Raw genomic sequence first — 26,709 nt, 5'->3', positions numbered from 1 at the left:
CACACGTATCTTTGCAGGACTGTTGCAATTCCACTTCTGTGTCATAGTTGTCACCTTGAGGAAAGCCTTGTACTTCTGAATCCTATCCAGTGGCTGTTGCAGGTAGGCGTTGACGCTGCGTACAGGGGGATCTGCCGGGTCGGCGGCAGCCTGCTCTTTCTCAGTGTACTCCTACAGTGTGATGAAAGAAAAGTATTTACAAAGTAGTACACTTTACAAAAGTAGAGAGTAGTAGAAGTTACCAAAAAAACGACAGCTGGCAAAACAATATATCTGCACACACAAGCAGAGCTGTGTCACCTTGAAGAAGCGGTGGACGACCTTGTCGCTGACAGCGGACTCTGCCTGACCCTGACCAACCAGATACTGGAGGTACTTCTCAAAGCCCTCCTTATTCTTCAGGAAGCACATGGCTACGTCATCATCCGTCTCGCAGTCGTTCAACTTCGGGAGAAGTGCCCTTTCAAAATAGAATTGCAGAGAAATGAATGTACGGGCGAAAGAGGAAACTGGCACTGTCCTTTAAAAAAAAAAATCAAAAAAAGGGAATCCCATGTTCCCTTGGTAGAGACCACCAATGCTCTTTAGCTCTTTTTAAAATGAACAGTTAGTTAGGAGGGGAGCTCACTTGCTGTGGAAGGACTTGATGTCATCGATGTTCCTGAATATGGTTTCCTTTTGGCCGTTGACGTCGGGCGGTGCGTCAGTGCTGTCTGCATGCTTCATGTGATGGGAGGTAAAGAAGTCTATCTCCTTTACAAACTCTGATTCACCATTTATCAGGTCCTGGATTGATTGGCTGGGGACATGAAATAATAATTATGATGCTCCCCTTTTGTTCCAGTATTCTGTTAGTGAGTGTGGATGTTCTTTACTTGTACTTACAATAGTTTCCTCTTGTATTCACCCTCAGACACCTCCTCTACACTTGTCTCCGGAAGGTCACCCGCATCAGCTGAGAGCTGAAATTCGAATTCAAAAGGTTCAACAGTGACTACAGGTGAAAAAAAGAAAAGTTTAGATGGTGTGTCGCCGGATCAGTAGCTACAGTCTCGAAAACATACTTTGAGCTTCTTGTCCAAGTAGGCAGGTGAGACCCAGCCTTGGCGGGACGGTGTCGTTTTGTTCGGCTTGGTCCGGACTAACCATTTGAGCGGATGGGCTGAGTCCAAAACCTCAACGTACTGTCCCTCCTTCAGAGAGATTGACTCTTTGCTTGCTATGGTGGGGTTGTAGTCAGCCGTTGCCACATAGATGTCAAACATCTGTAAAAATGTCAAATGTATAATGAGGTTGTGACAACATTACATAGACCCGGTATGCTGTGAAGCAGCTTAGTCTTTTACAGTTTTGATTCTACTGCCATTACTACTTTCCTGTTGTACTTTTACCATGTTTTTTTAAAATGATCTTTTAAATGACAGACTACACAAAATATGTCTGCACATGTTGTGTACAGTTAAGTAATACCAGATTGTTGCAGGTCAAATATTAAAACTGTGAAGTAACACTAAACTTTATTTATCCAGAGTAGAGAACACAAGTTTTATTTCAGGTAATAATCTGTTCTACAGATGGTTTTATTCTATCTAAGGTTAATTTCCAGGCTGTAGTCCTGTGAGGTTATGTAAGGTGTTTCACCTCCATTTATGCTCATAAGCTGGAAAATAAAGCATCACAAGTAAGTGATGCACCTAATAACTGAGTCAACACTCGGATAACTAAAGGTACTCTGTGTATCAAGTCTTGACCAGATTGAATTAAATTAACAGCAGAATAAAGTTATTGTCCACAAATACTTGTCCATTTTGTAGCACATGGATCACATCTCACCTCCCCCCTGGCATCCCCCTCGTCGGACTCCGAGGAGGAGTCAGCAATGAGGGAGGGAGGACGCGAGCGGCCGTGGTGAGGAGACGGAGACGGGGTTTTGGTCTCATCATCGCTGTCAACGCCAGGTACGCGCAATGAAGCTAGGGCAGAAAGGAATAAGGGAGGCAACCACAGGAAAAAATCACAGGGACACGGGTCAGTCGTGCAAAGAACATGTAGCAGTAATAAAATGCTAATAACTATTATGACCATTCAAACAGGATGTTTAACAAAGCAAATGGTCAGACTATACTTTGGCCTAAAGACAATAACGTTTTACGTTTTGTTTCTTGCTTGAATTGATCTAGCTGTTATTAGTACCCACACTGCTCTATTTGCCAAAGCTGGGCTGAGGGAGGACCAGTCAGCTCAAAGCCACATTTGGAGTAATAACTAACTGTGCTGCATATTCTTTACTAAGTAATTTACATCTAAACAAGTATAAGTACTTCACTATATGATTTCATATTTTCTTTCATTATGCAGAGTAATGTAAAAGAATAAAAAATACAGAACAATTAAGTCACTCAAAATGCTTTGCTGTCGATTACTACTCACTATTGCCTGTGTTAGTGTTATCACAACGTGCAAAGCAACACTACAGTACAGATAAAAGTGATTGTCCGAGCTCTCAACATACATGTCTGTGAACATGTATTCAAGCTATAGGTCGAAACCAATTAAGAAAAGTATCCTGATGATGCAAAGGGGTTGTAAAGGTGCGCAGACGAAGATGAAATGGAAAAGGCCCCCCCTTGGAAAAACGGGTGACGTGTTTGATTGGAGTTTCATACATACCACTTGTTTTCCTGTATGTACAATAAACTAAAGTCAAAACTGTTTCTGTACAAACAGTTTGTGACCCAGTTCAATGAAAGTAGCTCCCTGAGTCAGGTTCCCTTGTTGAAAAAAAAGTATAATTATTGTGAAGCTGATGCACTCGGGATACATACTGGTATTTTTGGGCCAAGATTTCATCCACTGGAGCACTTCGTGATTCTGTAAGCTGTCTGAATAACAAATTAATAATGATTGAATGAGCATTTGATTTGGTTGTATTGATAAACCGATGGATGTAAACGTGGTGAAGGAATGACGTCTGTATGAATGGATGAGAGGCATAAGTCACATGCACATGGGTAAAGCAAAACATGCTAAAGAAACGTGCACAAGAAAAGCGGGACGAGGCCTCCGTCAAGTTCGGTGTGAACCCAAAATCTACTGGGGAGTGAATTCTAATTCAGGAATTGAAGTGTTAAAACATTCAGATTAAAGAATACCTTCACAATTCTTGAATAGTCAGAATGAATTCACTGAATTCAACCAAACTTGACCAGCATTTAAAAAAAAACATGAAACAAAAACACTGAATCCAACATATTATAATAATAGAAAACCACATTTAATATGTGGAATATTCATCTTCTGCATTTTCAGCATTAGCAAAGCCATTCACGACAGCTTGCATGCTGCTAATGCAGTATCATTAAATCACACCGAGGTGTGAAAGTGATAGGTAACCTGCAGATTTTGATTCCTACCACAGGTAAAAGCAGGTGATTTCAGAGTCAGCAGCTTCACACTGAAAACACCCATTACGTTGTTTGGCTGGAAGAAAAAACCTACTGTATATACTTTCTGATTCTAGGACCTTCTTGGGGTTCTGGGGTTATCTGGTGTGTTAGCTTGCTTGCATGTACAATGAGTTAATGATTTCACAGTGAATAAAACAATCTGTGACTCTATTATATATTACCCCCCCCCCCTCTTTATTTTTATTATACATTCAGGTTACCATTTACTGACAGCCAAAGTCCCACTTCTGGTGCTGAAACATCTCCCTGTGTCCATATTCTAAGCTAAACAGGTTTTTCTCTTACTGTACCAGATAATAAATACCAAACAGCTGAAATAATTTTTTTAATCTCGGTTTAAATCGAAGTAGCCTGATTGTGTAAGCTCTAAGATTTGTTTGTGGAATGCTCTTAACTCGAGTCAGGCTTTTCACAAAGTCCATCTTTTTTTTTAAAGCTTCCCTCGTGGAGTAACGCCTGGACATTGCTCAGTATCTCTCAAGAAAAAAAAATTCTGTAAACTGTAACTTGAATTGCTATTTCTGGTGTTTTATTAGAAATAGTGGTCCATAAATTAGACTTACCCTGACTGATCTTGGCTGAAACCATTTCAGTGATCTGGGAGGTGAGTTTCATCAGGAATTCCTCTGTACCTACTTCACCTAGGTAGGGTATTTTTCCCTCTTTAGGTGGAGGACAGGTGGATAACAAAAAGGAAAGAACACCATAAATAGTATAGTTGTTGCTATTTTTACAGCAAACGAAATCTACATAACTATTAATAAGTCTCACCTTTTCCACCGCTAGCCTCCTCTTTCGGAGGACTAACTGTAATCCCGAGAACCCTGAGGAAAATTAAATTTAACATCTTATTTTCAGATATTTGTAAATGGATGTACTGTACAGACCTGCCATTTTTTATGTACAATTTAATTCTCAATCTTAAAGAAAAACTTACTCTGAGGCTTTTGTCTCTTTCTTTTGTTGTGGTACTAGTGGAAAAAAGGGGGGAAATACATATATACAATTACAAACAAACTCAAGAGACACAGTCTAAGGCCGTAAGAGGTTTGCTTTAAGGGTCTTTAAAAATCCTCTCACGACCAAGATGACTTTGATATAAGCTGCTCGGATGTCTTTGTTTTTTCCTTACCGTCATCCACCTCGAGATGGGCAGTGCAGATGGACTGCCCTGCTCTGTTCGTGGCGATACAGGTGTAGGCACCAGTGTACTCTGTGCCCACATCCATCAAGATGAGGCTGTGCTGGCGTCCAGAACTTGCTATTTTATATCCCTTGGTGTCCGGCTTGATCCACAGGACGTCCTCCACGGACTCCTCCTTTAGCCAGGAGACCATAGGAGTGGGAGACCCTGAAACATGCAAAGGTGGGTGTGGGAAAACTTGGAATAAGTGCTGAGGAATTTGTGAACACCTCGAGTCATATCACTGGGATCTGACCCTGTTAAGATTGAACAGTGAAGTGAACAGACCTTCTACTTTGACAGACAGAGTGATGCTTGCTCCGTGTTTCACCTTCCTGTTGCTGAACCTTTCTAGGAAGCGTGGTGGCACCAGGGGTTCCTTGGAGTCTGTGAATATATGATGTAAAAGAAAAGGACATTCTCATACAATATAGTATTCTATCTACTACAGCGCCTGTATCAACTGTGTAGGGTAAATGTTAAATTACCTTTCTTATGTTGTGGCATAATCTCCCCTGGACCTGTTGCAAAAATAGAATTGTTATTTTGCCTGTAAACATCTTAACCACAATGTGTTAGTGATTCAAAATACAATATGTCCTGCTCTTTACCCAGAACTATGAGTCGTGCAGAGGAGTAAGCAGAACCAGCTGCATTGGTGATGTAAGCAGAGTACTCCCCCATATCTTCTTTCTTCACCTCCAGAATCTCCACGCCATGAACATCTCTCTCCGTGAGCATCAGAATCCTTTTTGAGGGCCGCAGGGGGTGGCCGTCCTTGAACCAATATAATCTGGGTTTGGGGAAGCCTAAAGGACAACAGATATTTCTGAAATATTATTCTTTAATCAAAGGCAATTTTTGTGTAAGTTGACTTTTTAAGATAATTGCAGCTGGTATTTGTTTGCCTTTGGTAAACTGACTATTGATATTCATAAAAAAAAAACAAAAGCAAAAACTTACCCTTTACTTTGAGTTGCATCTTAGCAATGGGAGATCCTGGACTAACATGAACATCATGAAGCTCCTCCACAACTTGCGGCAGCTGATCATCTTCAGCCACAGATTCAAAGGTCTCAGTTTCCCTGCATGAGGAATTGAGAAATAAGTTAATGTTATGTCAGTGTTAAGAAAGCATTTTTAAAATAACCATCAATATATCTTAGAGTATATTCACCTGGACATGTAGCCTTTGGCACTGACATAGGAAGACGTTTCCGTGGCATCAGCAGCAGTGTCATAATCTGAGCTGCAGGACACTGATGGAAATGATTCATGTACAACATTATATAATGGATAGGGAAATTAGGGACAATGTGTTTGCCACTGTGTACGCATGATTCTGTAATTTTGCTGTCCTATTGAGAAGCAGTCTGAGCTTTGGACGGATGTTTTTGTGAAAACATGGGTGAGAAAAAACACAAATACAAAGGCATTGCCCACCACTGTTCACTCATGAGAATTCATAAAAGATACATTGTGTTTATGAATGTAACGTATGCTCACTTACTGTCAACCCTGAGTTCAGCCTTAGTGGCTGCGATGCCACTGCTGTTTTCAGCTGTGCACCGATAGACCCCCATGTCAGTGGGCAGCACAGTGGTAATGATGAGTTGGTGGCAGCCCTCCAGGTCTTCATTGATCATGTAATGGTCATTCTCCTCCAGCACTTTGCCATCCTTGAACCAGCGGACGGTTGGAGGGGGCTTTCCGATCACAACGCAGTCGAAGCTGACCGGATAACCATCTGGAACGTCTTGGCTTTGTAGCTCTGTCAAGAATACTGGGGCAGCTGGATAACAGGAGCAAACACAAAGTGTGTGAATGTGTGAATCAGCACTAAACTGTATATGTCATTAAGTATTTTTGTCTTTAGTTAAAAACGAGCCTTACCCTGGGCTCCAGCCATGAATGCAGGAGGCTGTCTATCTTGTGTGGGGGTCTGTGTGCCATCTTGGATGTAGCCCATCTTTTTGATTCGCAACTCCACTCTAAGAGGTCCTGCCTCCTGGATGGTTGTCTCCACAGGAACCCCGTGGATCGTGAACATCTCCTGGAACCTCTTAGATGCGACTTCAGCCTCTGTCCGTGAATCGAAGCGAATGTAGATGTAATTGTCATCCTCGCGGTAAGAGTGAGGATCGGGGGGATTCAGGTCTCCTTCATCTGCACTGACGAAGGGTTCTTCCTCAACATCTGGCGGGAGACGTGTGCGCAACAGTCGGCGGAGGCGTCTGCTGGCCTGCCTCAGGGACTCATCCATCTCACTACCCGAGGAGCTCTCAGGCTCACTGTCGGCACTGTAGCCCACTGTCAGGGGCCGCCGCCCGGATGATTCTCTCACTGTTCCTACCGTCACCTTACCACTGTGAGAGGTCACTCCAAACTTGTTGGTGACTTCACAGGTGTAAACCCCGGTATCCTTTGTGGTGATGGCAGTGATGACCAGTGAGCAAGTACCATCATTATAGATATCAATATGGTGGTGCTTGCCGTCCGTGAGTGGTTCACCATCCTTCAGCCAACGCACCTTTTCAGGTTTACCTTCTGCCACACATTCCAGATGTATGGTGCCACTAGGCTCTTTGGTCTGGTCTTTGAAGACCTCTTTGAAGACAGGACGCATGTCCTTGCGAGCCTTGAAGCCCTTGAAGGCAGCTTGAATTTTGATGGCAGCCTCTCTGAGCTCAGGCTCATCCTCTTTACTGATGTCCATTATGTTCGTCTCCTCTGCAGACACCTGTTTTACATCCGTCTGTTGAACTGTGGTTGTTTTCACTTCAGTCTGCTGCACTGTTCTCTGCTCTGCCATCTGGAAATGTGCAAAGAACCTGTCAGTGGCCACTGTCTCTGCGTCACTGGCCACTGTGACAGTAGATTTGCTGCTCTTCTTGAGGTAGGACACAAGGGTCGAACCTCCAGAGACAGATTCATCCCCAGAGCTGGTGCACAAGTTGGACTCTGTCTGCCTCTTAGACACAATGGCCTGCTCCTTCTCTCCAGATTTTGTTTCCTCTTTCTCTACAGGCTGCAGCTCCTTTTGCTCCGATTTCTTTTGACCACCTTTACCATCCTCTTCGGGTTGTTCACAGATGGAATCCAAAGTGGGCTCTCGACTCATGCGACGTTTCTTAGCTGAAGCCTCCCACAGCTCATGGACATCGCCTTCTTCAGCAGCTTCTGGAGGAAGACTGGGCTGCCCCAAGGACTCCGTCTCTCCCTGTTGTGCCTCTACACCTACAACCACAATGCCGTTTTCATTCTTAGTTTGATAATGGTTTCAAAACATAACTGTTCCTATCCACACAGAAAAAAAGGCCTACTGGTGCTAGACTTATTAAAATTATACTCATTCCAAATTTGTCTAATAGATATTTGAAAAAGGCCTCAGAAGTTGTTTGATAAGTGTGTCGAGGTGTTTAACTATGATAAGATAAATGTCTTACCTGGGCTTACCGGGGGCTGTATAGGTGCCTCTGTGACTAGATAATAGAGAAAACAAACACACATAATATAATATTTTATAAAGATTTGTAAATAATCTACACCACTATCATATACGGTAAGGTTGGTAGAATGCTGTAAACTTATAAAGCTGTCTATATGTCACATCAAAATACATTTTTCAATCAGAGATGAATAATAATATGACAACATGCTCCAAAACCAAAGACATCCTGGTACTTTTTTTGACAAAAGTAGGGATGTCATGATTTTCCAAACATGTGGTTTGGTTCATATCAATCCCTTGGTTATATTCCATCTTGAGTCAAGTACGGTTCCGTTGTCTTGTATCAAGATACAACATTGTGGACATTTGTATCACAGAATCATTACACCACTTGTCAAAAGATATGACAATAACGAACAAAATGTCTTGGTGGAAATTAGAAAAACATTACTACTTAATGAACTGAACCATACATCCACTCACCAAGCTGCACAGTCTGAGGCAGCTCAACAGGCTCTCCAGTCCCAGCTCTGTTGATGGCTGCCACTCTAAACCTGTAACTACTGCCTGGGATCAGATCTTCGACCACAAACTCTGTATTGCAAATAGGTGCCGTGTGACAGGGAAGCCAGAGGGCACTGTCCACCAGTCGCATCTCCACCCTGTAGCCAAGAATGGGACTGCCTCCATCGTGCAGTGGAGTGAACCAAGATAGGGTAATGGACTGTTTGGTCTTACTGAGGACCTCTGGGTCCTCTGGTGGGTCAGGTACAGCTGTTGGGAAGAAAAAGAGATCTTAACAACTACACACTTTATTGGACAAGACACAGAGGTCTACAGGATTAGATGTATGCCATATACTGTGGTCAGACCAAAAATAACAATGTATTTATATATGTTTATTTACTTACTGATGATGGAGAGCTTAGCCAAAGAGAGAGCATCTCTAGCAGCAAATGTAATTTCCTGCTGGGGCAAAAGTGGTGCGTGTCTCAGGACAAGGCGATAAGCACAGCCATCTGCCCTCATGGCCCAGAGATCGCTGGGCTTGAGCTCAACTCCATTAGCATACCAGGCTACTTCTGCCATGGGGATGGGCTCGGTCAGCTCAACACAAAACTCAACCTTCTCTCCCACGGCAGCGACACGGTCTTCCAGACCCTTCACAACATCCAGCTGCCATCCTAATGATAGAAATCCATAATATATTGTGTTAAAGAATGACAGTAACATTTCAGAGATTAGACACACACACACACACACACACACACACACACACACACATACTTTAAAGTATTCCACAATTCATCTGGGTGACTCACCCTTGACAGAGAGTTGGGCAGATGTGGATGCAGTGCCAGCTTTGAAGGTCACGGTACAACTGTCTTGAACACGCAACGCTTTCAGCAAGAGCAGGTGACGACGACCACTCTCAAATGACACGATCTCAGCATTCAGAGATTCCTTCACTGGTTCTCCATCAAGAAGCCAGCGGCAATCTTTGCTCTCAGGACGAGACAGGGCACACTCAAACAGTGCTTCACCTCCGTCAAAGGTTTCAGCGTTCTCCAGACCCTGAACAATGTTAATAGGTTTGCCTGTAGAAGACAACAGGAAAATGAAGAAAGAAAGAAAGAGCACGCTCAAAAAATGATTTTCAGACAACTGCAGTGTTTAGAATATCAACTCATATGGGATTTTGCCAACCAACTGTGTGATGATCATTTTATTTGGCCAAACTAATGTTAGCTCTGAGGGAGCAGAGGAGATTCCCTAAAGGTTGGTGGTCTTTCCGTTTGGAGGGAAGCTCACCTTCCACATGAAGTGAAGCGACCACACAGACGCCCTCTGCCTCACAGGAGTATGTGCCCTTGTCCTCAGTGGACACACAGCTAATGTACAAGCGCGCCACATTCCAGTCCTGCTCCACTACCACCCTTCGGCCATCAGGCTGCAGTGGCTGCCCGTCTTTCTTCCACTGAGCCTTGACCGGCCTTGAATACTGGCAGATGAACTCAGCCGGTTGGTTTTCGACCACCCGAAGGTCCTCCATCTTGCTAACCACTTCAACTGTGGGATCTGAGGTTGGGGTCAGGGGTCATAAGGTCAGACCTTGGCCAAGAGGTTTAACAATACACTATGCAGGACATGCCGAAAGACTTATGGGCTTTATAACCCCCAAAAGTATAGCAACGAAATGTTCATATGTCAGTGACATTATTATGTTTTTATGAATTTTCCAATACAAATTGTATGTGCCATGGTACCGTATGCATACTTAAATGTCTACTGTTACCACTGTTTTGTCCTAAATGAGCATCCAGGGGGTCAAAAAGCCCAACCGTCAAGGTTCAGGGTGACGGTCACCAAAGGCCAAGAAGAGCTAATGAGAGGGCAAGGTATGATAGAGGATAGAAGCAATAGTGGATAGAAATGTCCAACACATAAGGTAAGTGTAGTGGGGGGTTAGCTGTTTTAGTGCTTGGAGGTTAGGGGCACGGCTTGGTGGGATGGGACGGTGGAGGGGGAATATGAGTACTCTACAGCAGCTGGGTGGGTGGAGCAGCACTAGTGTTGTCACTAGTAAGTGTTTCACTAACTCTGTACAACAAAACTTATATATGCCACCAGGGCCGCACAGTTAACCATATAATAATCATGATCATACTATTGGAAAGTTTGGACACATAAAGTGTTGTCTGGCTTAGAACAACAAGTCAAGGAATTCCTAATTGCAGACGCTCGTTTCCAGCATCCTTCTATTCACTTGTGTCTGCGAGGCAAGAGAATCATAACATCTATGTACCAATTGTTTGGCTGCAGCTTCAATAGCAATCACAACTCTTAGTACTAATCACTAAGTTAAGTAAAGCATAGACAAGGCATCAATCTGACTAAAACACTGAGGTAATTTATATGAATCAAATGGGGGGGAAAACAGCAGCGAGATTTGGGGGCATTAGCAAGAAACATAGGAGGCCAGTGGACCAACAGCAACACCCATCAAACCAGTCAGGGACACTGCTGGTGGAAATGGTAAAGACATGACAAAAGTCAACAGCACTCATCAGCCAAATGACTTATGGTGCAGACCAATGGCTTTCATTGTGGACCAATCCTTTTTGTCAGGCTCTGTAGTTCACATAGCTCAGAGGGAGTTCTACATCCATGTGCAGTAAAAGGTTTGAAAGAGACCAGTACAAAGAAACCACCAACACCAGACACACGTCAACAGTTGACTACTGAGTAGGGGGGTGTATTAAATCAATCGTATTATAGCCAGCAATGTCACAATGTCTTACTTTGTCTTCTCACATGGTTGATAGAACTGCTAGCAGTAATACAAAATTACTTATACAAAATTGCAGAAATGTTGTTGAGTAGGTGGTGTATCTTTTTAAAGCAACATTTGTTGATAAAAGCACTTACTAATATTGACTGTAGATGGGGAAGTTCATGGTTCATGAGTGAAAATACACATTCTATTATTGTACAACTGAATTCCTTTTTTCAAAAAGAATACTTGATGTAATTGATTCATTATTCTGATCTAAAGATTTGTACGAGTGAAGCAAGTGTCACAAGACAACAGTAAAGGCAGTCAGGAACTATTAAACCACACTAAACCACAACATGGAAACATACTTATATTAAATGACTGAGGTCTAAAAAGTGAGAAACATAATTGTGATTGTCATATTATCCATTTTAGAAGCCCAAAATACAGTACATTGCCAACCTGGCAATACAGTACATGGCAATACAGTACATTGCCAACCTGGCAATACAGTACATGGCAGTACATTGCCAACCTGGCAATGTACTGCTAAAATTAATGGCTGATTAATTTTGATGATATTTAGCCAATAAGTTTTAGTTTAGTTTGTTTTGGTTCAGATGTTACTCTGCTCTACACAAACAGAACTTTGCTGTGGTGCGGCACCCAGTTGTATATTTTAGTTGCGTCAAATCCTATGGCATGAAACTCTATTATGATTATTATTATTATTATTATTATTATGATCATTATTATTATTATTATTATTAATGCAATGAGGAAAAAATGCTTCACATGCAGGACGGAGCACTGAAATGTCAAATATCAACAATTAACCTATTCATGAACTTCAAACTTTTTATGCAACCCTGCAGAAAACCATAACAATCATAATTCATGGTATGCCCAATTTTTCAAGACGGATTACAAGAAATATTTTTAATGCAAATCATTAAGTATGAAAAAGAGATGTTTCAGTACATTTCAGTCCTGAGTCCAGTTGCTAAACTTAACATTGTAGTGACAACAACACATCCTTGAATTTGAAATAAACTGTGTTGTCTTAATGTGTCTGTAAGATTTCAAATGTAGACTTAAAATTGCTGCAGGGTTTTAAAAAGAAGTTTGAGATACTTGTTGCAGTCTCTCATGATTGTCTTTGCAACATGATACCTTTGACTAAGACCTTGGCGCTTGATGTTAAACTGCCAGCTTTGAACGTGACAGTGCCAGAGTCATCTGTGGCCAGGTTCTTTAAGGTGAGTGAGTAAATGTGGCCCTGGCTCAGCTCTATCTCACTTAAGGGGCTGTTCTCCAGCAAGGTTCCATCCAGCCACCAATGCACCTTGCCGGGTGCCCTACCAGACAGCTGGCAGGAGAAGGTTGCCCATTCCCCAACAAAGACGTCTGTGGTCTTAAGACCAGAAACAATGAAGACTTCTTTCACTGTAGAGTGAAAAATACAAAATATGCAAATACTGAGCCGGAAACGTACTCATTATCTGCATTGTGCCAACTTCAATGACAACATGACATCATACCAGAAGACAGAAAATGCACCAATCAAGGACAAACACAACAGTGTTGTAGGGAGGCTACCTTCCACTGCCAAAGAAGCTGTAGTGAGCTGGTCTCCTGCGTCACAGGTGTAGTAGCCACTGTCTTCAGGGTCCAGGTTACGTATACAGAGCTCCTGAATGCACCCTTCCTTCCTCATCTCATACTTTTTGCTGGGCTGGAGGACCATGCCTCCTTTCCTCCACTCAACACGAACACCTGGCTTAGACAGCTCACAGTGCAGGGTAACATCGTCACCCTCTATGGCATCCTTGTTCTTTAGCTCTTTGTGGAAGGACACTGGGGTACCTGGTCAGAATTTAAAATGGTAAAGTGTTGCGTCAGATCTTGAGATGACGGGATCAAACATCACTGAGGGACAACAGTTTTGCTGATGCACAGTGATGCCAGACTGGGTGTGTGGTTGAGGGAAATGGACGTTCAAGAATATTGCAGTTGTTCATTTCAATCCTATTTTGGTCCGCAGTCTTGAATTTGCTCAACAGGAAAAATATTTTTTTAAAGAGGTGGCATCATTCTTTACCTTCCACGGTCAAGGTGACCTCACACTGTGCATCTCCAGTGTCACAGGTGTACGCTCCTGAGTCCTCAGGCACCACATTGCAGATGCAAAGCTGATGGAAAGCTCCATTCTTCTTCAGGTCATAGTTGAGACCAGCTTGGATGGCCACATTGTTTCTGATCCAGGTGACACTGGCTTTGGGGTCAGAGATGGTGCAGGCCAGAGTGACAGTTTCACCCTCTAACGCCGCAGTGTTGTGCGGCTTCTCAATTATTAGCACTGTGAATATGGGAAACCCACAACTAGATTTAACAACAGTAGCAGTCATATGTTGTCTTCACTTTCTGTACAGCCCTGGTGCTAATGATTTAAAAACGTAATGCATAAATGCATGCACTACTTTCTGTATGCTCTCACATTTAATACAATAGCGAATAATGATCTGAAATTGAATCAGAAGAAGATATACTGTCCTTGACAAACTTTTGATATGGTAAGTATGGAAAACTCTCTATATTTAAGAAAGTAACCAACCGAATTAAGTCGATTATTTGCTTTAGTTATTTTTTATAGGAATCCACATTAAATAAATGCAAAGAATGGAAAACCTATCTACAAGTTAGAATGTTGAGGATGATGGTTAGAATGCTGAGGATGACGGTGCCCGCCTATTTCCATTTGCCAAGACAAAGCGGATTAGTGGCCGATGATGATGGATGTGGAAGGATTAAACAACCTCAAATGACCATGGCATCCCTTTTACCTTTGGGTTTCTCCTCCACCAGCAGACAGGCCAAGCTCCTCTCTTCTCCCACTACGAAGGCCACATCTCCTGATTCGTCCGTGGTTACCATCTTCAAGACCAAGCGGTGCACTCTGCCCTGGCTGCTCATTTGATTCAGATCATTATTCTGGAGAAGGTTGTCTGCGAGCCACCATTGCCCGTTTGTCACGCATGAGTGTGACAGCTCAACCTCAAAGACGGCATCCTGCCCAGTGGTGACAGTGATATCGCAGAGTTCTCTGATGATGCGCACGCGCTCTGAGGGGGAACGGGATGATGGTCAGTGATCAGACCTCAGCAAAGCTTCCGGAAGGCATCACTGGGAGGGTGTGTCCATCATTGAGATTCTCATCACAATACTTACTTAACACTTTGTTCCGCAAGTTTGATCTCAGAAGGAATGTAGTTCTCTGGCCTATGCCATTATAATGATACCCTATTTCACCAGCAATACATTGTCAACTAAATGATAACACCTACAATGAAACTGAAAAATACCTTTCCACTTCCTACATGCATTACTCAAATGTCATGACTCCCACAACAATTCAATGCAAAATAGTTGGCACCAACATTAGACTTAAAACTCAAGTTTAAAAAAAGTTGACGAACTTATACAACTTTACAACTGTGAAATCCAAGAGAATAAAATGCTGAGAAGTGGACATGATCCTCATGGGAATAGCATTGATGGGTGGAAAATGAACTTCAGAAAGGATGAAGATGAGAGGATACAAGAGACAGAGATGAGATGAAGATGAGCCGTTACCTTTCACAGTCAGGGTAGCAGTGCTTTTCTTGTCCCCTGTATCGCTGGTATATTCTCCACCATCCTCCGCCATCAGCTTGTGTATAACCAGGGTGTGAGTGGTCACCCTCTGCTCAATGCTGTACTTCTCCCCATGGGTGAGCACAGACGAGCCTTTCCGCCAGGTTACCTTGCAGTCAGCGCTGGACGTCTCGCAGGACAGGGTGGCTTTGCCTCCTTCCGTGGCCTCTTGGCTTTCCAGCTCCTTCTTGAACAACACAGGAGCGGCTGCTAGAAAAACCATTATTAATTAGGTTGGATAATCCTTTCTATTTTTCAGGGGCAAACACAGCCACCACAACAAAACAACATACTCAAAAACAACTGTATTTACACTCACAATTTCAACAATTCCATACAAAGGAGAAGCTTGAAACAGAACTGAATTTAAATTCAAAGAATCACTGATTAATAAAATAAAATCTTTGTCAAAGTGTATAGTAAAATACTACTGAGCATTTAATATTTCTGACGCATTCTTAAACTTAAACACTATTGACAAGTTTTTGAAAAGTGCATTTGGTTTAGTCAGTTTCATTATTGTGAATTAAAAGGAATGGAAGGCTGAAACAATAGGAGTTTAATCAACAAATAGCGTGGCAGGATCAAACAATGGTATTACTGTGTCAAGTTATTTGAATAAAGTGTGAAGTATATAACCATAGGAGAGATATATTGATCAGCATGACTAATATGTCATTTAAATACAAGGTTTAAAAGGAAAGGAAAATGTGGTTAGTTTAAATTCAAATGGATAGAGGGGTGAACACATACTGTAGAAATGCAATGGGATATGCTGTAAAGTAAAGGTGAACTATGCCTTAAAAAGTGAGAGGAAAGTTGAATGAGTGAAAAGAAAGTGAATAAAAAAGGCCTTTCACAAGTATCCCAGTTTTGGGATACTTTATAGGACCTTTTTGAAAAGACAGACGACAGGTGTCCCACAAGGAAGTCGACAGAGGATAAATGAACAGAAGAAGTCCAGGCGTTGCTGTCGAGAGCAGCAGATTCTTGCCTTGTGGGGCTCGATCTTTCTCTTACCTCTGACAGTTAGAGAAGCAGTGGAAGTGTGGTTTCCCACTGTGAAAGTGACAGTTCCCGAGTCAGCCGTGGTGACCCCTCTGAGTATGAGGCTGTGTAGTTGGCCCTCAGTCTTGATCAGGTTCATTTCATTATTCTGCAGTGGGACGTCCTGGAGTTTCCACTGGGCCAGAGGTGCCTCCTCGTGAGAAACACGACACTCAAAGTGGACGTCTTCACCCTCGCAAACAACGCAGCTCTCCAAGAATTTCAGTATGGTGATCTCCACCTCTGTTTGGATTTCAGCAGAGTAAGGAATGAATTGAGCAAGTGCTTGACAAAGACAGAAGTGTATCAAAAGTGTAATTCAATTCACGAAAAGATTTTTGTCCAGCTGTTATTTTGAGCAGTACTGCAAGTGAACAGAAGCAGAGTGGAGTGTGTTAATCTTAGTGAGGAAGTAACAAGAGACAGGCACAAAAACGATGAGATGAGATCAGTGATCGAGCTCGATAACAAAAAAAAGTGGTTGTGCAGATAAGTGACCAAGTGCTCACGGCAAAACAAGAACATCGGTGGGATGAGAAATACTGCTTGAACATGTGAATGCAGTCAAGAAGTCCCCAGAAACAGGATCTCCAGATGAAAGGTTGTTGCTTTGTGAGAAGACAATCAACAAGACGGAGTGATGAAGGACACGCAAGAAGACATTTAACTCCAGACAGAGTTAATGAAATAGACAGAGCCTACCCTTCACCGTGAGGACAGCTGAGGTCCTCTGGCTGCCTGTATCACAGGAGTATTCGCCCGAGTCCGCTCCCCGCAGTTTATAGATGACAAGCTCGACTACGGCCCCTTCCTGTTTCAGGTGATACTTGCTGCTGGATTCCAGCACACTGTCACCACCACACCTCCAGACCACACTGGCTCCAGGTTTTGTGGTCTCACAGCGAAGCCTCGCAACCCCCCCTGCCTGTCTTTCAAGGTTCTGCAGCTGGGTTTTGAAAAAGACAGGCTGGGCTGTAGGGGGATATTGAAGAAATGAGGAGGGGGGAAAAATTAGGACAACTGAGAAAAAACTCTGAGTCAGTGACAGTCTAACATAGCTTAAGCATAATTAAGCCTCTCTTGAGGCTTTGGTTTTAAATCACACACTGATGTGACCAAATAAAGTATCAAAAACCTTATCTTTTCATAATTTGAATATACAGAGTAAGTACTGTTGTACTTTCGATGTGTAATATTTACAATAATAAAAGGTCAAGTCCTTTCTTGTTACAAATCCCTAGTTAAAGAAGGGACTAAGATTATGAAGTAGCCTTTTAGACAAGCAACTCAACAGTTTCCATCAGGCGAGGCGTACCCGTCACAGCTAGGTGTGCAGTGCTTTGACGGTCACCAGCGTCACACGAGTAACTCCCAGAATCCTCTGGGTCTACATCACGGATTATTAGCGTGGCCAGTTGTCCCGTGTGTCTGATTTCATACTTGGCACAAGGACAAAGACCAAGTTCCCCTTTCCTCCACTCCAAAGGAACACCGGGTTTAGAAAGCTCACAGTGCAGGGTGACACTGTCCCCCTCGTCGGCCGTAAGGCTTTCCAGCTCTTTTGTAAATATGACTGGGGCAGCTGATGGATGAAAAGAAGTCAGCAGTCTTTTTTTATCTACAGCGCAAGGTCAAGAATGGCTTAGACGAAATGCAGTGATATGAAGAAGAATGAATCAAGAGACGAGAAGACAGCGTGAGATGACGATATGGTCTCCATCCTACCATTCACTGCAAGAGAGGCTGAGCTCATCATGTCGTCTGAACAGCATGAGTAGTTTCCTGTGTCTCCAGGTGTCAAGTCGTTGATCTGTAGCTCATAAGTGAATCCTGTTTGTCTCATCTGGTACTTTCCTCCAGCACTCAGGACTTGAGTTCCCTTCTTCCACTCGACAGTGAGTCCAGGTTTAGAAAGCTCACAATGTAGCGTAACACTACCGCCCTCCTCGGCAACCAGACTCTCTAGGTCTCGAAGGACTATGGCTGGAAGAACTGGAGATTGAATACATGAGATAAGGAGTTGGTGTGCAACTGTTGTAACCCACAGGTCTTCAGGTTGGATAGATGCAGAAAACAGTATGGATGTTAGTTTTTAACTTACCTGACTGAGCATATGATTAAGTAAAAACAAAAATAGAAAAAATAAAGGAAAGCAAAAATGTTGCCTGCTTTAATATGTAGACACAAACAATAAATGTACAGTCATTACACACAGACAACAACGCAGCACAGCCAATGATCAGCATCTAAGTGCTTATCAAGGCCTCTCAAACCCAGCTCTTCATTATTCCTCTCTGGAGGCAACAACAATCCTGAATACAGCAAATGAAGCATTCACAAGTGAATGCGAAGTGAACAGCAACAAGCTAGATTGAATATCCAGCATTACAAAATACCCACAAGGAAAACACAACTGAACAAAGGGGAAGCAATATGCGAGTGTCAAAAAAATTCGTCCTTCTCCGATAACTTTGGTATCCAGGATAAATTCATAAACAGCAGGATATTGTGTCTGGGCGAGTGTAGAGTTATTAAACGTGATTGCACCTTAAATATCTGCTGTGAGAAACACCGAGTACCACAAATCCAAGAATAATTGTGGGATTTAAGACGAAGAGAAAGCAGCAAAGAATGAAAAAAACACCAATAATACTGAAAGCAATGGCGAACAAAGAACAAATGAGCCAGACTTTTGACAAAACCCTCAAGACACAAAGATGCAATTTCACATCATAACAGTTTGGAGGTGTTGCATCTGCCATCACAGCATGTGCTTTGGCAAAACCCCAGCATCCCTAAAAACCTACTGAACAAAAACAGAACTCCGACTCCGACTTCTTGATAAAACTGGCACATACCTTCAACTCTCTTTTTGGATTCCTGCTTCTCAGGATCCACTTTGGAGGTCAGTGCTGAGGCTTGTGATTTCTCTGCTGCAAGTTATTAATAGACATATAATGACATAGATGTTTATTTCAATTACAATCTTCACCCACAGACTGAACAATGCAACAGATCAAAAGCCACGTGCCACAGATGTTAGAGCCACGATGTCCAAGACAAATACCACAGGGACTTGATTTGGATTTTTCTCAAATGAACACGTAACAGAGCAAAACAACCAGACAGTGCCATGACCAAGAACTATTTCCCCAACAAGAGACGATGGTGGCATCGTGACAAATGGCAACCAAAACAACCACATAGAGGATGAGCGTTCAGAGGAAAAAATTACACTCAGCTAAACCTTGCTTGGCTCTTTAGTCTGTAATACAACAGCTGCTGAAGCATTTTATTTCCTCACTGTTGCGATAAAACATTGAAGCCTGATTAAGCAAAATCATTATATATAATCAGAGCCAACAGCAAGAAATCTCATCTTCAGAATCTGTTCATCCAGTAAGCATTTGATGAACACATATCATGTGTCTTCATGTAATTAAATTCACTTTAATCCTTTGTATCCTTTGTGTCTGTATCATCACTGAACTGTGAATGGAGCTTTTGAAGGATATCAATATTTACGAACCATGCAACACACCAATATACGCTCAAGCACAGTCTCGCAAGCCACAATACGCTTTTAGATTCACAGAGCAGCATGACAGTTGCATATGATAATAGTGCTTACATTTTTTTTACTTGCTACAGTATTTAAATCATGCCACTTCCACCAAAAGGCACAAGAAACACAAACAAAAACCCCCAAAAACACGAGGTACTGCAAAGCAAAGACAAATACCACACAGCAGCAGGATATTAATACAATATCGAATATAATTCAGTATTACACAACCTTTCCCTATTCATTCTGTAAAATAAAACTTATTATTTTGTCCATTGCCAACTCCTAACAGCAAAACAAACAAAGAACAACTAATGTAATACACCAAACAATTACAGCAAGAACACCTGCATCTGGTGACACAAAGCATATGGCGTTGTGACAGGAAACAAGGAAGAAGCAGGAAGCCAGGACAAATCCTTGCGTACCTTTTTCTGGCCCTTTGGTCCCCAGCTTCTCTGTTTCTTGTTTCACAGATACTCCAGCAGCTGTCTTCTCCACTGGGATGAGACACAACATTAATCTGACAAACTTACAGTGATGACTCTTATAGCCTGAGGATAACTGCCAGCCAGAGTTATTGAAGCACACAAAGTCTCAACGGATCCTGTAAACCCTGTTGACTGTCACAACTTGGCACACTGACCGATGTCCTTATTAAATACGCTCATGTCCACTCAGTGAGTGTCACAGGCAGGGTACGCAATATCTCAGAGAATTAAAAAAATCAAATCAAAATCAATAAAGCTACTAGCAAAAACGATTACAGACTTTCTCTTCTATTCTCTCACAGATCACTATAAGCAATCAAACTGCAGTGTACGAAATGTCAACGGATTTGACAAGAGCAACATGAAAGCCTCCTTCTTTATACATTTCAAAGATTCAGCAGGCAAAACAACAAGCTGCAAATACATTCAATTCAAACTGAACTGCAGCCTTCCAGTTATCCCCAGTCTATTGTTTCAAATGTGCTTTTCTACTAGACGGAAATCGGGCGTCCAGTATTGACAGGTGCCATCGTATCCAACAAAAACCATGCAAACATGTCTAATTACCTTCACCTCCCAATTTCATCTCTTGTGAATCTCTCTGAATGTCCTGTTTGAGGAGCTGCTCTTTAGGCGTCTGTCCAGTAGTTAGCACAGTCACAGCTATGGGGTTGAACACAACATTGTTACATGTAATAATCAAGTCTTACAATCGATGAGTCCTAAAGGTAAAAGCGGCCAGCTGAACAACACTAGTCTCCATGCAACACAGTGACCCAGAGAGTAGCACAAGCAGCAAAAAATGGCACAGGTCATGACATTTAACTGGTAAAAAACAATCAGCTAAAATATACCAACAGGAAGATGAAGTAGTTCATTTTAAATATAAAAAGATATAAAAATACGCTAAAGCCATATCCAGCCTCAAAGCCATCTCCGAAGCAACAAGACGATATAAGCCAATTCATGACCCAACGAGTTTCTGTCAGATGACACCGGTCGGCATCGATGACTCGGCCTTTGCATTGATTCATTTCAAACACAAATGGGCGACGTGAACAAGCAAAGCTGACACAGTCTTCAGGAAAAAATTACCTTCTACTGTTTCATATATCTCCTGCCTGTTGTGTTTGTCTATGGCAGCTGTGGTCGAAGTTTCAGGGGTCTTGGCTGAAAGTATGACATAGAAACACTGTTTTTGATATGGGCACCACAGCCTGTATTAACTGCCACAAATTCAAAGACCTTCATTCTCCTCAGACCGCACAAATATAAAAAACAATGAACCATGCTACACACAAGTAAATTATACACGTACGATATAAACTTGAGCCAACAACACTCTCAAACTATCAACATGCCGTCGGCACAATTGGTTTTGCTTCATACACAACTACGCCACTAAAACACTGTGGAAAAAGGCTGACATGAAAATTCAAAGTCAATCCCATAAATCAGACAGAAGCAACATTTGATAACACAGAAGCAAACTACGGACTTCATCATCTGCTAAACTAGAAAGACGTGATGCAACAGGAACACTTATCTCACAATATATAAGCGACAAAGGTACAGGGCCAATTGAAAGAAAGGCCGCACATGGCAACACAAAGGCCATTATCAAGATGGACATAAAACATAAAGCTGAAATACACCAGTATTTTGCCATCTTCCTTCCATACCTTCCATTGTTCCTTTGGTCTCCTGCCTTTTAGATTCCAGTTTATCGGCAGAAACAGGAGCTGATAGCTTCACAGCTAAGAGAAAACAATTTGAATTCAGAATGCTGCAATGTATTTGATCATCTGACGATAGTAACTTGCCATAAAGAAATAAAAAACGCATCACCTCAGGTTTCAGCATAAACCATAACACACAGTTGATAACTGCAATATGATGCAAAGAATGGATCATCTGATTTTATAGGCAAAAACTGCTTATGGACCGGAATATATTATCAGTAGTCAACACCAGTGCCAATGAAAATAAAGACATGACATAAGACACAATAGACCAGCAATAGGCAAGGGAACTATAATGATAAACCGTGATGTGAAAAGAAAACTCTGCTGAGCACACTCAGAAAAATCGATCTGGGAAAATGCATCCAACCTCCGGATTCCCCACATACAATGTGAAGGAAACAATCTGATGAATCTGAAGTAAGACGTCCACAAAGAGAGCTGACATTTCATGAGCCGACAAACACAGACGAGCCAAGCTCTTCAGCACAAGTGCTACAAGATCAAATGAGCAAAGTGTAATTCCAATCATTTTAACATCAATGTTTAATGCAATCGGTGATACAACACAAAATGGAAGAAATTGGTGAGTTTTCAAACATTATAAATACACATATTGACATACCATAGAGGTTCAAATCACTTATTCTCCTACCCTTGATCTTGAGACTAGCTGTGGTCTTCTGGTCTCCACACACACAGCTGTAGTCTCCACTGTCTTCTGGCACCACTTTGTTGATTAGGAGTTCATTCACAGAGGCTTTCTGCTTCATCTGGTACTTTTCTCCAGACTTCAGGACCTGAGTTCCCTTCTTCCACTCCACTGGGACTCCAGGCTTGGAGAGCTCACAGTGGAGAGTAATGTCACCTCCCTCCTCTGCCTCCTGGCTCTCCAGCTTCTGTTTGAAGGTCACTGGTTGGGCTGAGCATGTATTAGTTAGTTGGTGGTGAGTCTCATGTCATGACATAAAACATTTTTTTAAATGTGCAACACAAAACACAGACACAAAACAAAAGACACATATTGACAAGGCGAAATCCAGGATATGGAATACAAAAAACACATGTAAAGTGGTAAAATACAGAAACATGGACACACATCAGCAATTTGCAATCAATGATGACACGTAGACTCCAAAACAAACATAAATATTATATGTACATAAAACAATATGGTGGTGTATAATTTTCAAAAAATTCCCATGGATCAACTCTTTAACAATCTTCTTCCTACCCTTAATGTTAAGACTAGCTGTGGTCTTCTGGTCTCCACACACACAGCTGTAGTCTCCACTGTCTTCTGGCACCACTTTGTTGATCAGGAGTTCATTCACAGAGGCTTTCTGCTTCATCTGGTACTTTTCTCCAGACTTCAGGACCTGAGTTCCCTTCTTCCACTCCACTGGGACTCCAGGCTTGGAGAGCTCACAGTGGAGAGTAACGCTGGCTCCCTCCTCTGCCTCCTGGCTCTCCAGCTTCTGTTTGAAGGTCACTGGTTGGGCTGAGCATGTATTAGTTGGTTAGTGGTGAGTCTCATGTCATGACATAACACTTTTTTTTTTAAATGTGCAACACAAAACACAAAGACAAACATTGACAAGGTGAAATCCACAATGTAATGTAGACTCTACAATAAATTAGTCTCCATATATACACATAAAAACCTGTTGCAAAAGGTTTTTGGAAAACTTCCCATGGACCATCTCTTTAAAAATTGTATCCCTACCCTTAATGTTAATGCTTGCTGTGGTCTTCTGGTCTCCACACACACAGCTGTAGTCTCCACTGTCTTCTGGCACCACTTTGTTGATCAGGAGTTCATTCACAGAGGCTTTCTGCTTCATCTGGTACTTTTCTCCAGACTTCAGGACCTGAGTTCCCTTCTTCCACTCCACTGGGACTCCAGGCTTGGAGAGCTCACAGTGGAGAGTAATGTCACCTCCCTCCTCTGCCTCCTGGCTCTCCAGCTTCTGTTTGAAGGTCACTGGTTGGGCTGAGCATGTATTAGTTAGTTGGTGGTGAGTCTCATGTCATGACATAAAACATGTTTTTAAATGTGCAACACAAAACACATACACAAAACAAAAGACACACATTGAAAAGGCAAAATCCAGGATATGGAATACAAAAAACACGTAAAGTGGTCAAACAATGGACAGACTTTAATGACAAGTAGACTCCATAACAAACATAAATATTATATGTACATAAAACAATATGGTGGTGTATAATTTTCAAAAACTTCCCATGGATCAACTCTTTAAAAATGGTATCCCTACCCTTAATGTTAATGCTTGCTGTGGTCTTCTGGTCTCCACACACACAGCTGTAGTCTCCACTGTCTTCTGGCACCACTTTGTTGATTAGGAGTTCATTCACAGAGGCTTTCTGCTTCATCTGGTACTTTTCTCCAGACTTCAGGACCTGAGTTCCCTTCTTCCACTCCACTGGGACTCCAGGCTTGGAGAGCTCACAGTGGAGTGTAACGCTGGCTCCCTCCTCTGCCTCTTGGCTCTCCAGCTTCTGTTTGAAGGTCACTGGTTGGGCTGAGCATGTATTAGTTGGTTAGTGGTCAGTGTCATGTCATGACATAACACATTTTTTTAAATGTGCAACACAAAATACAGACACAAAACACAAAGACAAACATTGACAAGGTGAAATCCACAATGTAATGTAGACTCTACAATAAATTAGTCAACATAAGTACACATAAAAACCTGTTGCAAAAGGTTTTTGGAAAACTTCCCATGGACCATCTCTTGTATCCCTACCCTTAATGTTAATGCTTGCTGTGGTCTTCTGGTCTCCACACACACAGCTGTAGTCTCCACTGTCTTCTGGCACCACTTTGTTGATCAGGAGTTCATTCACAGAGGCTTTCTGCTTCATCTGGTACTTTTCTCCAGACCTCAGGACCTGACTTCCCTTCTTCCACTCCACTGGGACTCCAGGCTTGGAGAGCTCACAGTGGAGAGTAATGTCACCTCCCTCCTCTGCCTCCTGGCTCTCCAGCTTCTGTTTGAAGGTCACTGGTTGGGCTGAGCATGTATTAGTTAGTTGGTGGTGAGTCTCATGTCATGACATAAAACATTTTTTAAAATGTGCAACACAAAACACAGACACAAAACAAAAGACACACATTGACAAGGCAAAATCCAGGATATGGAATACAAAAAACACGTAAAGTGGTCAAACAATGGACAGACATCAGCAAGTTGCAATCAGTGATGACAAGTAGACTCCAAAACAAACATAAATATTATATGTACATAAAACAATATGGTGCTGTATATTTTTCCAAAAATTCCCATGGATCAACTCTTTAACAATTTCCTTCCTACCCTTAATGTTAATGCTTGCTGTGGTCTTCTGGTCTCCACACACACAGCTGTAGTCTCCACTGTCTTCTGGCACCACTTTGTTGATCAGGAGTTCATTCACAGAGGCTTTCTGCTTCATCTGGTACTTTTCTCCAGACTTCAGGACCTGAGTTCCCTTCTTCCACTCCACTGGGACTCCAGGCTTGGAGAGCTCACAGTGGAGAGTAATGTCACCTCCCTCCTCCGCCGTCTGGCTCTCCAGCTTCTGTTTGAAGGTCACTGGTTGGACTGAGCATGTATTAGTTGGTTAGTGGTCAGTGTCATGTCATGACATAATTTTTTTTTTTAATGTATAATACAAAACACAAAGACAAACATTGACAAGACGAAAACAGAATGTCATGTAGACTCTACAATAATTTAGTCTACATATATACACATAAAAACCTGTTGCAAAAGGTTTTTGAAAAAATATTCCATGGATCAACTGTTTAAATTTTTTTATCCCTACCCTTGATCTTGAGACTAGCTGTGGTCTTCTGGTCTCCACACACACAGCTGTAGTCTCCACTGTCTTCTGGCACCACTTTGCTGATCAGGAGTTCATTCACAGAGGCTTTCTGCTTCATCTGGTACTTTTCTGCAGACATCAGGACCTGACCTCCCTTCTTCCACTCCACTGGGACTCCAGGCTTGGAGAGCTCACAGTGGAGAGTAACGCTGGCTCCCTCCTCTGCTTCCTGGCTCTCCAGCTTCTGTTTGAAGGTCGGTGGCAATGCTGTATAACCAAGTTTTCATTACTTGTCAGTATAGGGTCAAATAAAGTGTTGACAAAACAATGACACAGCAACACAAGTGGAACACTCAATCGCTTGCTCTCTTTAAGTATAAAAGTTGCCAAAAAGACTTCATGAATCCATACCATTGACTTTCACAGTTGCAGATGTCTTCTGGTCCCCGCACACACAAAAGTACTCGCCACTATCTTCAACCTTCAAATCCCTAACTTGTAGTTCCACAGAGGTGTCCTTCTGCTTCATCTGGTACTTCTCTCCAGCCTTGAGAATTTCAGAGCCTTTCTTCCACTGAACGTCAGTCGCATGTTTTGATAACTCGCAACAAAGTGTAACGGTCTCCCCTTCTTTTTTATCCTGGTTCTTGAGTTTGTCTTTGAAAGTGGCGGGCAGGGCTACAGTAAAATAAAATGAACAGTGAACTGATGATATAAAATAGGTTGTTGCATTGTGTTGGGCTGTGATGGAGGATGGAACATGATCAGAGAGAAGATGATGGTTGATGACGTGCTCCCGTTGTCCAACGTTAGTTAGCCTTTGGTACCCAAACATTATTCTAAACATTATATTCTAAACATTATTAGTTGGGCTGATGTTCCCTTGACGAACGAACTGTCATTACAATACAAGTGAATCCTTTTTGGAATGCACAAACCATTAGCAACATTGGAAATGT

General features: G+C 42.2%; 1 protein-coding gene across 21 annotated transcripts in view; it reads right to left on the bottom strand.

The window, feature by feature from the left end:
• Positions 1 to 26,709, bottom strand: part of obscnb (obscurin, cytoskeletal calmodulin and titin-interacting RhoGEF b) — a 53,489-nt gene that overhangs the window by 5,260 nt on the left and 21,520 nt on the right. For 2 of the 21 annotated variants that reach the window (XM_047332288.1, XM_047332293.1), the window contains 38 exons: positions 26,162 to 26,428; positions 25,751 to 26,017; positions 25,261 to 25,527; positions 24,691 to 24,957; positions 24,196 to 24,462; positions 23,643 to 23,909; positions 23,151 to 23,417; positions 22,572 to 22,838; positions 16,821 to 17,090; positions 16,092 to 16,361; positions 15,012 to 15,281; positions 14,222 to 14,500; positions 13,480 to 13,737; positions 12,978 to 13,244; positions 12,552 to 12,824; positions 9,914 to 10,180; positions 9,424 to 9,699; positions 9,013 to 9,285; positions 8,585 to 8,875; positions 8,097 to 8,132; positions 6,544 to 7,887; positions 6,161 to 6,442; positions 5,828 to 5,909; positions 5,614 to 5,735; positions 5,262 to 5,459; positions 5,139 to 5,171; positions 4,939 to 5,037; positions 4,600 to 4,818; positions 4,405 to 4,438; positions 4,239 to 4,291; positions 4,031 to 4,129; positions 2,826 to 2,882; positions 1,834 to 1,973; positions 1,065 to 1,265; positions 886 to 962; positions 629 to 799; positions 301 to 460; positions 55 to 171 (listed from right to left, as the gene is read on the bottom strand). In XM_047332288.1, the coding sequence (XP_047188244.1) occupies positions 55 to 171; positions 301 to 460; positions 629 to 799; positions 886 to 962; positions 1,065 to 1,265; positions 1,834 to 1,973; positions 2,826 to 2,882; positions 4,031 to 4,129; positions 4,239 to 4,291; positions 4,405 to 4,438; positions 4,600 to 4,818; positions 4,939 to 5,037; positions 5,139 to 5,171; positions 5,262 to 5,459; positions 5,614 to 5,735; positions 5,828 to 5,909; positions 6,161 to 6,442; positions 6,544 to 7,887; positions 8,097 to 8,132; positions 8,585 to 8,875; positions 9,013 to 9,285; positions 9,424 to 9,699; positions 9,914 to 10,180; positions 12,552 to 12,824; positions 12,978 to 13,244; positions 13,480 to 13,737; positions 14,222 to 14,500; positions 15,012 to 15,281; positions 16,092 to 16,361; positions 16,821 to 17,090; positions 22,572 to 22,838; positions 23,151 to 23,417; positions 23,643 to 23,909; positions 24,196 to 24,462; positions 24,691 to 24,957; positions 25,261 to 25,527; positions 25,751 to 26,017; positions 26,162 to 26,428 (8,654 nt within the window). Of the gene's footprint in view, positions 1 to 54; positions 172 to 300; positions 461 to 628; positions 800 to 885; positions 963 to 1,064; positions 1,266 to 1,833; positions 1,974 to 2,825; positions 2,883 to 4,030; positions 4,130 to 4,238; positions 4,292 to 4,404; positions 4,439 to 4,599; positions 4,819 to 4,938; positions 5,038 to 5,138; positions 5,172 to 5,261; positions 5,460 to 5,613; positions 5,736 to 5,827; positions 5,910 to 6,160; positions 6,443 to 6,543; positions 7,888 to 8,096; positions 8,133 to 8,584; positions 8,876 to 9,012; positions 9,286 to 9,423; positions 9,700 to 9,913; positions 10,181 to 12,551; positions 12,825 to 12,977; positions 13,245 to 13,479; positions 13,738 to 14,221; positions 14,501 to 15,011; positions 15,282 to 16,091; positions 16,362 to 16,820; positions 17,091 to 18,976; positions 19,052 to 20,111; positions 20,184 to 20,741; positions 20,838 to 21,269; positions 21,345 to 21,856; positions 21,932 to 22,571; positions 22,839 to 23,150; positions 23,418 to 23,642; positions 23,910 to 24,195; positions 24,463 to 24,690; positions 24,958 to 25,260; positions 25,528 to 25,750; positions 26,018 to 26,161; positions 26,429 to 26,709 lie in introns of all 21 variants that reach the window. The other 19 variants (XM_047332290.1, XM_047332291.1, XM_047332297.1 and 16 more) reach the window with 19 other exon arrangements.

The sequence above is a fragment of the Scophthalmus maximus genome, chromosome 5 (genome assembly GCF_022379125.1).
Source record: "Scophthalmus maximus strain ysfricsl-2021 chromosome 5, ASM2237912v1, whole genome shotgun sequence".
Lineage (NCBI taxonomy): Eukaryota > Metazoa > Chordata > Actinopteri > Pleuronectiformes > Scophthalmidae > Scophthalmus > Scophthalmus maximus.
This window is presented reverse-complemented; position numbering and strand designations above follow the sequence as displayed.